Source organism: Rhododendron vialii, chromosome 5a, assembly GCF_030253575.1.
Source record: "Rhododendron vialii isolate Sample 1 chromosome 5a, ASM3025357v1".
Classification (NCBI taxonomy): domain Eukaryota; kingdom Viridiplantae; phylum Streptophyta; class Magnoliopsida; order Ericales; family Ericaceae; genus Rhododendron; species Rhododendron vialii.
Genome location: NC_080561.1, coordinates 16,935,059 through 16,950,334, shown reverse-complemented (window position 1 = coordinate 16,950,334; position 15,276 = coordinate 16,935,059). Strand labels below are relative to the sequence as shown.

Here is a 15,276-nt window from a genome sequence, read left to right as displayed (position 1 = left end):
AGAAAACAAATAAAGAAGTGTGGATATAGAAAAGAGGAGTGTTAAAATCATTCTCCATAAATAATTGGTGAAGTAAAAAAAAAAACTAAGACTTTAATATCATTCCTTTGGCTTTCAGTTAAGTTTTCTAATTTTGTTTTTCCCCAATTTACATATTCATCATCAACTGGTAAAGTAAAAATAAAATGGTAAAGAAAGAAACTGAAAAACTGAAAAAGATAGGATATAAGGGCAGACTTGGTAATATGAGAGGAAGGTGAATGACATCGATTGTGTTGAAAGGAATGGAATGTCTGGGGCCGACTATTCGCAACCCCGTATTTTCACCCTTAGCCCATTAAAAATTTCTAATTATACTCGACAGTTAGTTACCGAAATTGAGATACATTTTCTGCATACAATTACCGAAATATAATATTTTTTTCAACAGCTATTTATCGAAAATGTATGTTCGGCAGTTGTTTACCGAAGGTTGAACATATTTTCGACATGTAGTTATCGAAATATAATCTTGTTTTCAACAGCTATTTACCGAAATGTTATGTATGATTTTCAACAACTATTTACCAAAATGTAGTGGGCTAAGGGAGAAAATACGGGGCTGCGAACAGTCGCCCCCAATGTCTGAGCAGGTTTGAGAAAGAATTAAACAATTAAATAATACCTTGGGGGCTAGGGCTGCAAACGAACCGAGCGGCTCGCAGCTCGGCTCGAAAGTTAAACGAACAAGCTCGAGCCGAATTTTTCAACTCGTTTTGTAAACGAGCCGAGCTCGAGCTAGGATAAGCTTGGCTCGAGTCGGCTCGCGAGCTGGGGTATATACATTTAAGTTTAGGATTTTTATTGTTATTTCATAATTTGTTCTTTTCCTTTTTCAGTTTTCAGCCAACCAAGGAAGGCGACAGCACACGCACACCAGCACACCACCCCTCCATAGGAAAATGAAAAATATATACCTTCACAATCAGAATATTTTTGGTTGTATTAGGCCTATGCGAGGATATATATACATTTTTCGTTGGTCCGTTGAGGCTCGTGAACAAGCTCGAGCTCGAGTAAAGCCAAGACCCGCTCGGCTCGAGCTTGACTCGTTAAGTTTTCATTGAGCTCGAGCTCGAGGTCGTGTTTGTTAAAAACTTAACAAACAAGCTTGAACATAGTAAAGCTCAGCTCGGCTCGGCTCATTTGCATCCCTATTGGGGGCCCACTTCTAAAAAATCGTTCGTGGATTTCTACTAAATTGTATTTCCTCCATCATAATTTAACTAGTACATGCCCGTGCCTTCAAACGATCGGCACACGCAAATAAACATTGAGCCCAAGTGCAATATATCATCCACTACCCAACAAATTCAACTATGCAAAAAACATGCAAAAAATAATAACCCTAACATATTCGAGTGACCTTATTTATGTGTGAACAAACTGATTGTGCCCAAAGGTACATACCAACATAATTTTATCACCATAAAAAACAAACCAATTACTCGTGCCAACAGCACTACCTACAAATTTAGAATGTATTTAAGATGGGAATGTATTACAATCAGATTGAATTTTTTCTACATGAATTCATATTGTGCATCCACTCACTTTCTCTTCCATTTTGATTGAAGCCAACAACCAAAGCAATACAACACACAACACATGACCATAAGAGGAAATGACCAAAACAAAAACATAAAAGACAAGAAGAAAACAAAAATGAAAGAGAGGTCACATGGCCCCTCAAATATAACCCCTGCACTATCAGTTGCAAGGAGATTTTTCTTGCGAAACAAAGAGCTGTGGTGTTTCAACGGAAACCATTTCTTTCCATTAAATTCCTATATCTTCCAAGACATCAGTCACTTTGTTGCCCTCTCATGGAGTTTTTTTTTTTTGTAGAGCTGTTAGTTTGTTACTACAATACATCATGATCTTGCATTCCTCGATTAGATTGCTATGAAGGTGGTGAGGAGCTGGTTTTCTTTGATTAGATTCATCGCTTTCAGCCCCCTCTTTCTACTTGAGTCGGTCCTTGTCCCCAGATATATCCAAGTATTGGGGCTAACACCTGAAGTTCAGCCTCCATGCTCATGCAGTCATGCAACGGTCATCCCTATGTACTCCACCAAAGCAAGCAATTAATTTCAAAGTAGTCAATTTCATGTTAAACCGCATTATGCAAGAAAATTGTAAGTCACTCCAGTTGATGTGGTTTTGCACTTTTGCACTAAAGTATACGCCTCAGGCACCCATCAACAACAAAAAATAGCCAGCAAAACAGCTATATGATAGCCTAACCACAAAGCAATCCCGAAAGACTGCATCCCTGCTGGCCAAGAAGAGAGACAAATAGATACCCTAACCACATAGCTTCATTGCTGGAAACAAAAAATAAAAAGGTTTGAGAGGCAGTGAAGTTTGAATTTTAAATTCGTGCGCATTATCTTAAGCGATACTTCATTGAATGCAATACTTTCATTGAAACTTATCTCAAGTGCATTATCATAGAGTTCAAAGATAACCATATCATAGAACACATTGACCCAAATGGGCATAACCATAACCTCTGCGCCGTTGAAAGTGGGCACGTCGCACTAATCCATGCATTTTTTTGCCTAATTACACATATAGACCTCACTAAATTTTTTTTTTTATCATATAGAACTCATTCAACCATTTTTTTTTTATCCATATAATTGCCTCAAGGGCTACAGAAACTCACTCAATTGAAAAGAACTACAAGCACCCAAATACCTTGAAGCAAGAAACCAAATGAAGATACTAATCTATTTGGAACTTAGGGAAAAGAAAGGAAAATTAAAAAAAAATTCCTCCTATTGTTTGGTTGAAAGAGAAATAGTGAAGAAAATGAAGATTTCAAGTTCAGTGAATAGTAAATTTTACCTCATATTTTCCGCTCATTTTCCTTATCTTTTATTTTCTTTTCCTTTTTGTAAGTTCCAAACAGAGCCTAAATTAAATGGCTTAATCTATTATGGATCCAACAAACAAACCACACTTTAAGCAATACTTCATTGAATGCAATACTTTCGTTGAAATTGTTTACCTTTTGAAACTAACCAATGGTAGTGTTGGGTTTAACTCAACTAGAGCCTTTTCCAGTTTCATCATCGATTCCTCTTCATTGGGCTGGAATTCTATTTGTTCCTCTTCCATCATGGTTTTCAGCTTTAATCAAACAAAAAGAATCAGGAAAAAAACTTTTTCTATGCTAGAATTCTCATTAGACTCGACACAATGACAAAACCATATTGGAAATTTTTATATCAACTTGCCCATTTTTTGAGTCATGCATGTGTGTGTTGCGGGATGGGCAGGGGATGGTGAACAAACATCAGAAATTATCCATCTCAAGCCCACTACTAAAATATCATTTTTCGTAAACTATTGTTTTCACAACAGCCATGATTTTCCAGTTTTTAAAGCATAGGGGTTGTCACTTGACTCACTTCAGCCCTCCAAGAACTAACTCACTTCCCACTATTTTCACTATTTCAAACATGCATTTTAACAAACACAATAGTAATAGCATGATGGGATTGAATGAACTGTAGAGACAAAAAAAAAGATTGATATCATACTTAATGAGGAGACTTTCAATGTTCAACAATTTATGGGTAGTCACATACTTCACCAACAGAAGGTTCTGCGAAGAGACCGAGAATAACTATACCATCGGCGCCAACACGGACCATTGATAAGGCAATGCACAATTCCAAACTTTCGTTCCTGAAGAAGAAATAGACCTCAAAATCAGCTGGAACCAAAAAGAAAGAGATTTTTTTACCTCATCGTAGTGGTGGTGGAGCAAATTGTTCCCTACCGAGAGGTGCGGCGGTGCACTTGGTGACCACGCGTGGGAGATTTTCCAGATGGTCTCGTTTGGCAGAAATCGAGGGAAATTGTCTGCTTTGGAAGGGGAAAAACCATATAGAAAAATTTGAAGGGAAAAACATATGACTGAAATCAAAAGGGAGAAAAACCAAACCGGACTTTCTTCAAATAACTAAAATCAGAAAAATTTGAAAAACCATATAGAACAGAAACATATGACTAAAATCAGAAGGGAACCAAGTCGGGTTTGAAGTCGACTTGGTACAAATTTGATACAGATTTGAAGCCTCATGATTCAATGTACTTGAATGGTATTTCTCCACAAATGTAAAATAAATAAACTAAGTCGGGTTCATGTGTGCTCAAAATTGATTGCATATATGAAAGAAAAAGAAGCATTTAGAATGCAAAATCAAATGTCTTAGCATGCATCCACTACAACTTTTAAGCTGGTTATGTATTCAACATTGAATGCCCCCATAGAGACACAAAAGAAAAACAACTAAAACATATATCTAAAGTTAATTACGGTATCACAGTTTGATGGAGACTTCAACCATTGACACCTAGTTAATCATGTCATCGGGAAATAAAATTTTAGAGAATAGCACATATTGTGTGTGGTATTAATGATACAGTAAGCCTACTTTTGAGGAAAAAAAGCTTGAGTTCCAGAGCGCGATACCCTTAGGTAGCAACATTGCCGTTTGACAAATTTAAAAGATGCAAACAAAAGTTAATTCCAAAGTCTCAGATAAGTAGACTAAGAGTCAAATTCAATGGAGTATGCACCAATAACAAACTAACCAAAATTAAACATAAGTTTATCAAACCACAATTATAGCCTAATAGTTGTAGATTCCGAAATTAACTGGAAAACAAACAACTATTTGTACACAGATTTACGTTTATAGACCTACTTTTAGATTTCGAATAAAAAAGAGAGACCTATTTCCAGATACATTTATAGATCTACTTGTACACAGATTCACATTTGTACACAAAATCAACTATTAAATGGCCTATTTCCAAATAGGATTTTTCAACTTAAGGAATAAAGTCACAGATATGGCAGTGCACAATTCTGATATTTAGTTTCTGAAGAAGAAATAGAAATCAAAATCAGCCAGAACCAAAAAGAAAGATATTTTTTACTTCATCATAGTGGTGCTGGACCAAATCTCTACCGGGAGATGCGGCGGATACTTTATAAACCTACTTGTACACAGATTCACATTTGTACACAAAATCAACTATTAAATGGCCTATTTACCGAAGTAAAAATACTTACTTTTCGTTGAGATTTGCTTGAATAACCAGACGCCGCCTTCACTTTCTTCGCGACTTTAAGTGCCTAAAAAAGAATCAAACGTCAACACACTCGTAAAAATAAAAAACCCTAGGTAGGAAAAAAAGAAGTAATTGAATCCTACTAACGGTACCATCTTCTGAGACGATTGAATCCTACTAACAGAAAAGAAACCATCGTCGCTGTCCTTGGAATCGCGGCGTTGTTGGCTGCAGTGGCTACGACTCCGCTGCGGCGGTGAGTTCTGGCTGTCCACGTTGGAATTGGATGAGGACGCCGGGTCAGAGTCCAAGAGAGAGGTTGTCTGAGAGAGAGAGAGAGAGAGAGAGAGAGAGAGAGAGAGAGAGAGATTTTAGATCGTCTAAGAGAGAGGGAGAGTGAGAGAGAAGGAGTATATTGGGAGACGTGGGTTTCAAATTTTGAACGAATAATACCATTCTATTTTTATCCAAACAATGTAAGGCATTTACCAAAATGCCATGTTGTAGAAGGACGGTGGAGAGAAATCTGGACCGTTTGTTGTGTTTATATGGGTAGATAAAATTTGTGGCACGAATAAATCTGAACCGTTGAGAAGGAATATTCTTAAAGATACATGTCCTATTTTATAGTATAGATTGTTACTTTTGAGAGTATGTGTTATTTTTCAATTGATTATATCTTGTAATTTATAATATTTTATGTGATTTTAAAAATATTGTATTATAAAAAAAATTAAAATCTATCAAATAAAATTTATATTTGATATAAAATTTATTACCAAGATATAATAAACTTTTTATCCGATTAAGGCCCCATTCCAGAAACCTTATTAAAAAATAAGTAACTTATTTCACATTTTCAAACTCAAAAATAAAGTAAATGAAAAATAATTTTTCAAATTTTTTTGCATTGTATAAAAGATCTCATCGAGTTCTTCTAAACAAAATCTCTATTGCGTATTTTTAGATTTCAATAAACCCGTAATTTTTAAGTTTAAAATTACATTTTTAAAAAATAATAATTTATTTTTTGTTCCAGAACGGAGCTTAAAATACAATGAGTAACAAGTGACGGAGGCAGTGAGAATGGGACTGCCACGTGGCTTCAACAAGTGAAAATGGGACTGCCACGTGGCAGTGAGCATTTTCTCCAGCACTGCGGTACAGAAGAGTTCCGGTGTCGAACTCATCGTCACTCTCTCTCATCCTCTGCGCGACTTCGAGCGAGAGAGAGAGAGAGAGAGAGAGAGAGAGAGAGAGAGAATCAAGCAGCTATACAATCCCATAACAGGGCGGCCATGGCAGTAGTAGCAATACACTGCCCTGCCTCTCTGTCCACTAACCCTACCCTCTCTTCATTTCTCGGACATCTCCGCTCTCACCTCGTAAGCATCTCTCTCTCTCTAACTATACATATCCATAAATATATGTAAGGATGTCTATCTGGAATGTTTCTACTTCTCTTCGCCATGGCATTGTCGATGCGTTGAGTTCGCTGATATGTAAGGGGTGTTCCTGTTTCTCCAAAGAGGAATTTTTAGAAAAAGAAAGTAATTTTAAGTTAAAAGATAATGTGTTTACGCAAATAATTTTTTTACCAATATGAATATTAATATTGTTTGATAAATCTCATTAAAATCTTTTGAATGGTGAAAAAAAAAATAAAAAATTATTTTGTATTTTTATCATTTTTCAAAAAGAATGTTTAAAAAGAAAACGAAATGGCACCTAAGTTTGATGCTTGAGAAGATTATTTTGTCTGTCTTTTTGAATTTCGAAAGTACTCTATTACAAAGCTTAGCTGCGTTATAGTTGGCTTTTACTGTTCCACACAACTTGTACTGCTTTTGTTGCAATCCAAGTTAGTTAACTATAAACAAGGTTTTGGGGTTAGGGATTGTTCTCCTCTTCGAATCCTCGTGGATGCTTTCCCGCTCTATGATATCACCTGCAAAGCAACGGCGCTAAAGGGGCTTATTTTTAAAATAAGCCACTTTAGCCCCGACGGGATACTCACCCTTAGTGCCTAGGTGCCATATTCTAGCTGGAGAGCACTCCCGATGCCTAGGTCGGTTCTTGATCAAGAAGTAGGAAAGTATATAACGCTTAGATAGCAAGTAATGGTGTGCCCTTTTAGGCTTATCGTGTACCTTTTACGGAGAAAGTGTACTTGGGGTCCAAGTAAGCTCGTGTTGCCTGTTGGGCTTGTGCCCTCATGACAGCACTTGTAGCTGTAACTGTTTTTCAACTGACATCATTCATGAATCATGACTTGCTGAATGATGCATTGGCCACTTCCACTTGACCGAGTTATGCCTCTTCGTCATTCACATGGGACTGACCCACCACAAATGTTCCACTGGGTCGGGCCTGATTCGATCTGACCCCTCGACACCCCGGCCTGAAATTCCACGAACTGGGCTCTTGTTCTCTGGACAACTTCCATTCATTTGAATAAGTTGGCCTTGCTAAGGTCCTTCAGCCCAATGTATGTCAGAGCGATGGGCCCAACCCATGAATGCAGCCCAAACCTTTTCGGTTCTGCCAACTACAAGTATGTTTGTTTCCTTTTTCTGTTTCTTTACTTATCTGAATTATGGATGTGTATCTAGTCGGCATACAGAGTTGAGACTGCCTTCATTTGAAACACAGGAAATCCAATTTGATTGGTATATTAATAACCGTGGGGTTTCGGATTCAATGACAAAGGGTGGATTGTTTGGTTGGAACCACATGCTAGAATTTTCCCTTAGAAGAGTGGTGGTATCGTAAGACTTGGGGATAAGGTTTCTTTCCTAGCTTCTTTATCGGTGTCGGTAGGTACTCCATTCTATGGATGTCACTTTTATATTATTATTGGACATTCCTAATTGGAGAGCCATTTGAAAGTGTGAGGATAAGGATGCTTTGCTGTTTGGCTAATTTCTTGTCCTCCGTGTTTGTACCTTTTTTTATTGTTGTACAAAAAATTTTCTTTGGTTGGTAAAAAGACTTGCGGTTTCTCACCCGCTGTGTCCAGTAGGAGTATAATTGCACTACGAGAAATGATACCCATAGATTGTTAGCTTATAGTAAAGGATATAACAGGAGAAGTTGGAACTATAAAACAATCACTCCGCTTGGTTTACCATTTTGAGAGTAACTTTTACTCTCGGCACAGTTTTCAATAAATTTCTCTCTCTATTTCTTTCCACTCATTACCACTCAACTCTCAAAAATAACTTTCTAAAACCTCAACCAAACAAAGTGAATATGTTTGCTTTCTTTTTATCTTTCTATCCTAGATGACCTTGTGTTCACCCTACTTATCTGAATAAGCGGTGTGTATAACCCTTCACAGAAGAAAATTGCTGTTGATGGAGTTGAACAGTGGCCAAATTTACAGTTTACGTAGGCCATCTATGTTCCAAAGCACAAATCTATTTGTTAAAAGATACTAGTAATTTAGGGTTTCGTGCTGCTATGTGCAGTGAAAGTAATTGTTGCACTGAGAGAGAATTAATTTATATGGTTTACTTGTAGTAATGGATAAACTAGGATGAGTTGGAAGTGGACTCGAGAAATGTAAGACTGAAGGGGATGTTACTAATTCAGGCTGATTGGATGTATAATTGTTTCACGAAAAAAATGATTGATCATTTGGAAGTAGGGTGAACCCGGAATGTGATTGCTGCATGCAGAGTTTTTAAGCTCATAATCGGTATAGAAATGGTTTACGAACACCTAACTATTGTAGTAGTTAATCAGCAGACTAGTGACTACAACAGGAAAAATTACTCTTAAGTACAATTATTCTTATTCCTCGTACATCATGGTCCCACTGGCAAGTAACAAAGTTGGGTCTGATATTTTTATTCAGTGTTCCATGTATGATTATTCTTAACCGGTGTCCTTAATTGGTTTTATTTCTTGTGGGATTGGTTGATATTGATGTCAGATTTGAATTTAAAGTTTCATCGCTTGGGGAGCTTGAGGATTAGGTGGACAAGAGTTTAAGTACATGAAAGATAACCTCAGCTACAGACTAGGGCAAAGACAATTCGTAGTTTTAGCATCATTACATTCAGTGGCGGGCTTACATAAAAGTTGTTGGTGTGCATGTGCACCTCCAATAGTACTTTAAATTTATCCGGTCTTGTTGTGGAGAGCTTGGATATTTTAAAATTTGATTTTCACATGTGTAATGCCTTCATTTGGGCTGAATGATTTTTGCCTTTCCATTTGGAGAAATAACTTCAACATGAGTTGCTCGATTGCTCGTAGATGTTGGAAATTTTTTGCGGATTATTGCAAGTTTCCATCACTTTCCTGGTTAAGTAAAATAAATGGAGTTGCTAGTAGATTTTGATACTGGTTACCCTCCATTTGACTTTCTTTTGTTATTGAAATTGTTTTGGCCATTTTTAAGGAGGTCACAGTTAATTACGTTGGGAAAAAAAGGTAAAAAGTTATGTTTCTGGATTTGAAAGATTTTCATTTGATTTCTCTTTTGTCTTTTTTATAACCTTGTATAACAGTTCCTTTAAATCCAGTTAGAAAGATCGTGGGTTCATTATGGTGCAATTTCTGAGTATTCCTTCTATTCTTTATTTTATCCCTTAGTAAAAGAGGAATCCAGATGGTAATTGTGAGATACGTTTATAAGGTACCAATGACAACTCTGTTTAAGAAATAAATCTTCTCTATTCATATATGCGGACCTTTAAAAATGCATTTCAGAACTAAGTTCTGTTGAGTAGTTCAACTCAGTCTGTTCTGTTCTCTATGTAGACTTGCCTTAAGGAGGCATCTGTTTTGCTTTAGGTATGAACTTGCTTTGAAATGCCGATTGTAGGAACTCGGCAACCTTGAATGTCTGTTCATTGAAAGTGTTTGACCTATTTCAGCAAATTGCTTTAATTAAGAATTACATTATTTGCTATTGTGTGCTTTCAGTTTTCGTACTAGATAACGAGCTAATGAATCCCCCTCTTTTTGCCATTTGACTTCCCAGTCAAATTCGTCATGTCACTCATAATGATCAACTTCACGAAGATCCCATTGTATTCCAGAAGCTCGTAGCATTGGTCCTGATAAACCCCAATTTATTGCTTCCTCTCCACCAAGAACACATAACTTTTCCATTATGTTTTGTTCTATCCTTTTTATGAGAATAACAAAGAAAGGTAGAAGGACTTTTATGCATATTTTTTGAGTGAAAAATCTTATAAAAACCATACAATTTACGGATTAATATTATTTGAATATATCTTCCTTTTAATATTTGCCAAATATTTTTAAGTGATTCGATTCTTTTAGGATTCGAACTTGTTTTATCATTCTTATTATAAATGACCTTTTTTAATTCTAACTAACATTTATTTCTGCAGTCTTTTTTTTTTGTTTCAGTTCTGTAATTATTTATCTGTGATTTCTGATTGTGCTTGTTCTATCATTCATTTTCTGTCGGATATTAAAGAATTACCTCATCAAGGTTTATAGAATCATTTTCTTTTTTGGTTTCGCTTGATTTATAATTCTATCAATTTATCTCTAAATGAAATCTCTCATTCTATCTCTATCTCTAAATAATAAATCTATCCATCTATCTCTAAATAGTAACGGTTTGTTTGTTTGTTTTTTTTTTCTTTTTCTCTTTTTAAAACTGGAATGACTTTCATAATCTCTCTTTTTTTCCCTATCTGTTGAGAACAGTTGGACAATCACATATAAACGTGTTTATTATGTGAGCTAAATTGAGTTTTTGATTTTGGTTTGTAGGGAAAATCAAGGTTTGGGCAGAATGTCCAGAATTCGGTTCACACATGCAAAAGGACTACAATTAAAGCGCTCTTTTGGGGACCTAGGAAAGCTTTGGAGACACCGGATACAGATTGTTCACTTGGACATTTCACTTTAACAGGGTCTGGCTTAGAGGTGTTTTCTTTTGTTGGTCCTATAATGCTGATATAGAAGCTTCTGTTATTTGTACCTAATGTTGTTTCTATTGTTTTTTATTCAGGGAGATTCTACAAGCTCGGGCAAGCCTCAAATTGTTTTTGTTTCACCTGTATCTTCAATCTTAGAGGTTCCTTCGGCTGAATGGGATGCATGCAATCTAGATTCTACGGGTCCTGAAAAATTCAATCCATTTCTTAGCCATGGTTTCCTTTCTAGCTTAGAGGAGTCGGGAAGCGCTGTGAAGGTTAGCTGTTGTCACTTCAGTACAGTTCCAACCTTGTACTTCTACATTCTATTTTTATAGTTCCAATAGTCATTGTTTGTTACTTCATCAGAACGTCCCATGGAACTAAATTTTGCAGTTTTGCCCTTTCCATACTACTTTCAGTCTTCACTTTTTTAGTCCACTGTATATGGTTCATGCAAAGATTCATTGCAGAATGAAGGTTTGAATCGACTATCTTTGTGTTTGACCGTTTTTGTATCCACGACGACACACATCTCCTGTTGTATGTCTATCCTACATTGTTAAGGAGATTCTTTTGCTTGAGAAAGCGGATAAAATAATATTTTGACGTGGACAATTGAGCTTGAACATGATGTGAGTTTGTAGACACCTCTCCGAAGGAGCATTGCCATACAGATATCCTCTATACTTGTTTCCTCACCAACTATTGAAATCGTGGATATTCCCATGTCTAGGAACATCTCCACACGATGACAAACCAATGCTAAAGAGTCGTCACTTAGTTTATTAAAAAATAAGAAAACAAGTGGAGATTCCGGGTATGGGAGCCAAAAGTACGATAAGGGGAAGGTGTTAGGCAACCCTCTTCGCCTGGTTGCGAGATCGGCCCATAATCATTCAACATACGATTAATGTTTGCCTTATTTTAATTTTAAACAAGTAATCCGGTTATTAGCCTTTAAACAGTTGATAAGGTGAGCTAGAACAAGTAATAAACCACATGCATCAGAATGAACGAAAATAGCAGGCTGTCCAAGCGAATAGATTCCATCCTAGTGAATAGATTCCCCGGCCGGTGAATGGATGTCACGGCCGTGGAATCTTACTGGTTCGATGTACTGGCCACGGGAACGATGTCCTAGCAGGTGTTCTTCCTCACACCAGAAAAACGAGCAGTTTAACAAAGACTAGAGATTAATGCTACGAATTGAAAATACATGAATACAATCGAACCAATAGGCCCTTAGGCCTCACCACCTTGATCCCTCAGTGCACGATTGCTTCGGATTGAGGGTGTTTGATTGACTTCCTTCTCGAAACCCTATTGTTAGGGTTTGTACCTCGGGGTTTGATCGTTGGATTGCGGCTGCCTGCGAAGGTTTGGGGCTTTTGTAGAGAGAGTATGAGAGATGGTTTCTGCAGAGTATTGGCTCCTGCAATGGGATATTGAACATGTATTTTAGAACCCTAATGGCGGGGTATTTATAGGCTTCGGATGACATCACGTCGGCTAATAGGAATGCACGGTTCAAATTGGAAGTATAGGGCAACAAGATCTCTTCATCATAATCTCTTTCGTAGCCCCAAAGTCTCGCAATTTGGCTGTTAGGGTTTGGGAGCTCGGATCAAACTATTGACAGAATGTTCCAGAATGCTGAGTAAAACGATTTGGCGGCCGCCAGAAGGATCTGGCAGCCGAGAAAACGATCTCACGGAGTGATTTCCAACACAAGATTCGACATGTGAAAGAAAGAAGCTGTGGCCGTGAGATCGATCTAGCGGCCGGCAAATGCATTTCACTTGAAAACTGTATTTCTGTCTTAGAAGGCTATTTGGCTCTGGATTGGATCCTCGAAATGACTAAAAGTATTTACCAAAGTCCTCAGGTTTACGAGAAGTCAATCATCAATCACATAATCCTATTCATCATTGGGATGGTCCCCAAGGTGGGACTTGAAATCCTCTTAGGCCAAATTGGGGTGTCTACAGAGTTTTGTTTTCCTTCAACTCCCCAGACCTTAATGTAATGTCGTATATATTTTCCCACCATTGATGGAATGAACACGCTGTGATGCTTAAGAGAGCAATTATGGACATACTGCCTTCAATTTTACTCAAAGCAGAATTTTTCAGAATGTGAAAGTTGTAACCAATATTGGGAGGTAAATAAGTTGATTTCACTTGTATCTTACATTTAATGAGAACTGGAAGAATAAGATAAGATACAACATTAATTGGATAAGTTGTATCTTGTCTGATTTTGATGAAACCTACGATTGAAAAAAAACATCTAATTTTTCTTTACTTATGAAGACATGTAGTTTGGCCTTTGTCTGTACATTCGTGTGTGTGTGTGTTATGGGGTCATAAAGCTGATGTTTAATGGAGCCAATCAGAAGAAGTGGATCCACTTATCTGACTCAAGTATATCTAATAAGCTTGTTGAGTTGTATGTGTTTCTGAACTTGTATCCAAAAGGAGTTAACTGTCTATGAGAAGCATAGTTGGAACTTTCTTGGTGGAAGCCGTCTTGTCTTGGATCATTCAGCATTGATGCAAGATATATCTTAGTACTTGCATGCCCGGAGCATAAATTATAAAAATCAACACCACCCTTCTTACTAAATATGATGCTAGCAGTTTCTCATGCATAAATATGTACAAGCCAAAACCATCTGTCACACTGATTATGGTGCTGGGAATTTGATAATTCCTGTTATGTTCATTGTGCGATAATTGGAATTTCAACACTACAGTCTATGATTTTATGCACAGGCCAAGACCATCTGTCACACTAATTATGGTGCTGGGAATTTGATAATTCCTGTTATGTTCATTGTGTGATAATTGGAATTTCAACACTACGGTCTATGAATGACAAATCTTCGATGATCCACTCCCTGTATTCAAAGTAGTAATAGCTGTCTAGAATGGATGGAATTAGTAACTGGAGATTTTTGTGTCATTGTTGAGGTATATATAGTTGCAGGCTTACCAGCAGGCTTAATTTTTAAGGTGTAGCAGTGGATGCCTTATCTAAGTTGTACTGTTTCTAGGTGTATATTTAGTTAGATCTCTGTTCTAGTCGTTAGCTAGGCTGTCTCTTACCTTGGAAAAGTTATAGGTTTTCCATATCCATGTACTTGTCAAAGTTAAAAAAAAGTTGGTGATATCAATGTGTTATGGTCTTTTGTTGCTTTTTGGCTAGTATTTCTCCGAACTGAAGCCTGTGGAGGAAATTTATGGTTTTGTCACTCTGTTTCCAAATTCATGGTTTGGCTGGGTAGATCTTTTATTTCCATTCCTGGCCTTCATACGGAGGATCCCTTGTTAAGCTCTGCATTTTAGTACAAGATTTTACTTTTTGGTTGTTTCTTTTCTTTGATTATTAGTTTTGTTGTTGGTTATTTCATGATATTCACCATTGATTTAGGTAATCTTCAACGCTTCTCTGGCTTTAGTTTTTTAAGTGGATTCATGATCAATTTACTTAACTTCTTGATCGAAGTTTCAAAGATACCATTTCAGCAATTCTGCATTGTGGATAAGTTAAATAATTACTGTTTCAGGTGTAAACATGTACTATTGTGTTAAACGTTTGTGTCTATCCAATTGATTGGAAATTCATTCATAATATTATATGCATTTGATACTGTTTCAGGAAACAGGATGGATACCACAACATATCATTGCGCGGGATGAACATAAGAACATATTAGGTGTTGTCCCACTTTATCTTAAAAGGTTTAGAATATTTTTCTTTCTACTGTTGATGTAGTCATTTAGTTTTTTTTTTTTTTCCTTCTCATGTGAATTTCATCCTGACACCTCTGCATGTTTGCAATTTGCTGAAACTTTTAATTTGGTTGTACAGCCATTCTTATGGTGAATACGTTTTCGATCATGCATGGGCGGATGCCTACTATAGTTACGGATCAAGATATTATCCAAAACTACAATGTTGTGTACCTTTCACTCCAGTAACTGGGCAAAGGTTCTTACTTCGTGACACTCCATACAAGGATCAGGTCTTCGACATTTTAGTCTCTGCAATGAAGGACCTGACTGCCAAGGTACTCATGACTACACTTTTCAGGTTTATTCATTTCCTTCCAAAAACCAAAGCATGTGTACCCTGTTTCCCTAACCCCCACCAAACAGGCACCCAAGTTTGAGTACAAAATCGCAAGCTCATGCATAACACTGGCTTTTCTTCGATGATTTATTTTTCTGTA

The 15,276-nt window shown here is 36.9% G+C and overlaps 1 protein-coding gene and 1 long non-coding RNA gene across 3 annotated transcripts in view; one reads left to right on the top strand and one right to left on the bottom strand.

Moving 5' to 3' along the window:
* Positions 1 to 1,791: 1,791 nt before the first annotated feature.
* Positions 1,792 to 5,490, bottom strand: LOC131326233 (uncharacterized). The gene is made up of 4 exons (XR_009199942.1): positions 5,286 to 5,490; positions 5,135 to 5,197; positions 3,056 to 3,738; positions 1,792 to 2,366 (listed from the first exon to the last, which is right to left on the bottom strand). It is a non-coding gene; the product is annotated as an uncharacterized LOC131326233 (long non-coding RNA).
* Positions 5,491 to 6,292: 802 nt separating this feature from the next.
* LOC131326232 (uncharacterized) overlaps positions 6,293 to 15,276 on the top strand; it is a 32,965-nt gene continuing 23,981 nt past the window's right edge. Inside the window, exons 1-5 of one of the 2 annotated variants that reach the window (XM_058358927.1) lie at positions 6,293 to 6,518; positions 10,894 to 11,049; positions 11,135 to 11,317; positions 14,703 to 14,785; positions 14,916 to 15,114. In XM_058358927.1, the coding sequence (XP_058214910.1) occupies positions 6,432 to 6,518; positions 10,894 to 11,049; positions 11,135 to 11,317; positions 14,703 to 14,785; positions 14,916 to 15,114 (708 nt within the window). In that variant the 5' untranslated portion in view covers positions 6,293 to 6,431. Of the gene's footprint in view, positions 6,519 to 7,353; positions 7,688 to 10,893; positions 11,050 to 11,134; positions 11,318 to 14,702; positions 14,786 to 14,915; positions 15,115 to 15,276 lie in introns of those variants that run through there. The other variant, XM_058358928.1, reaches the window with a different exon arrangement.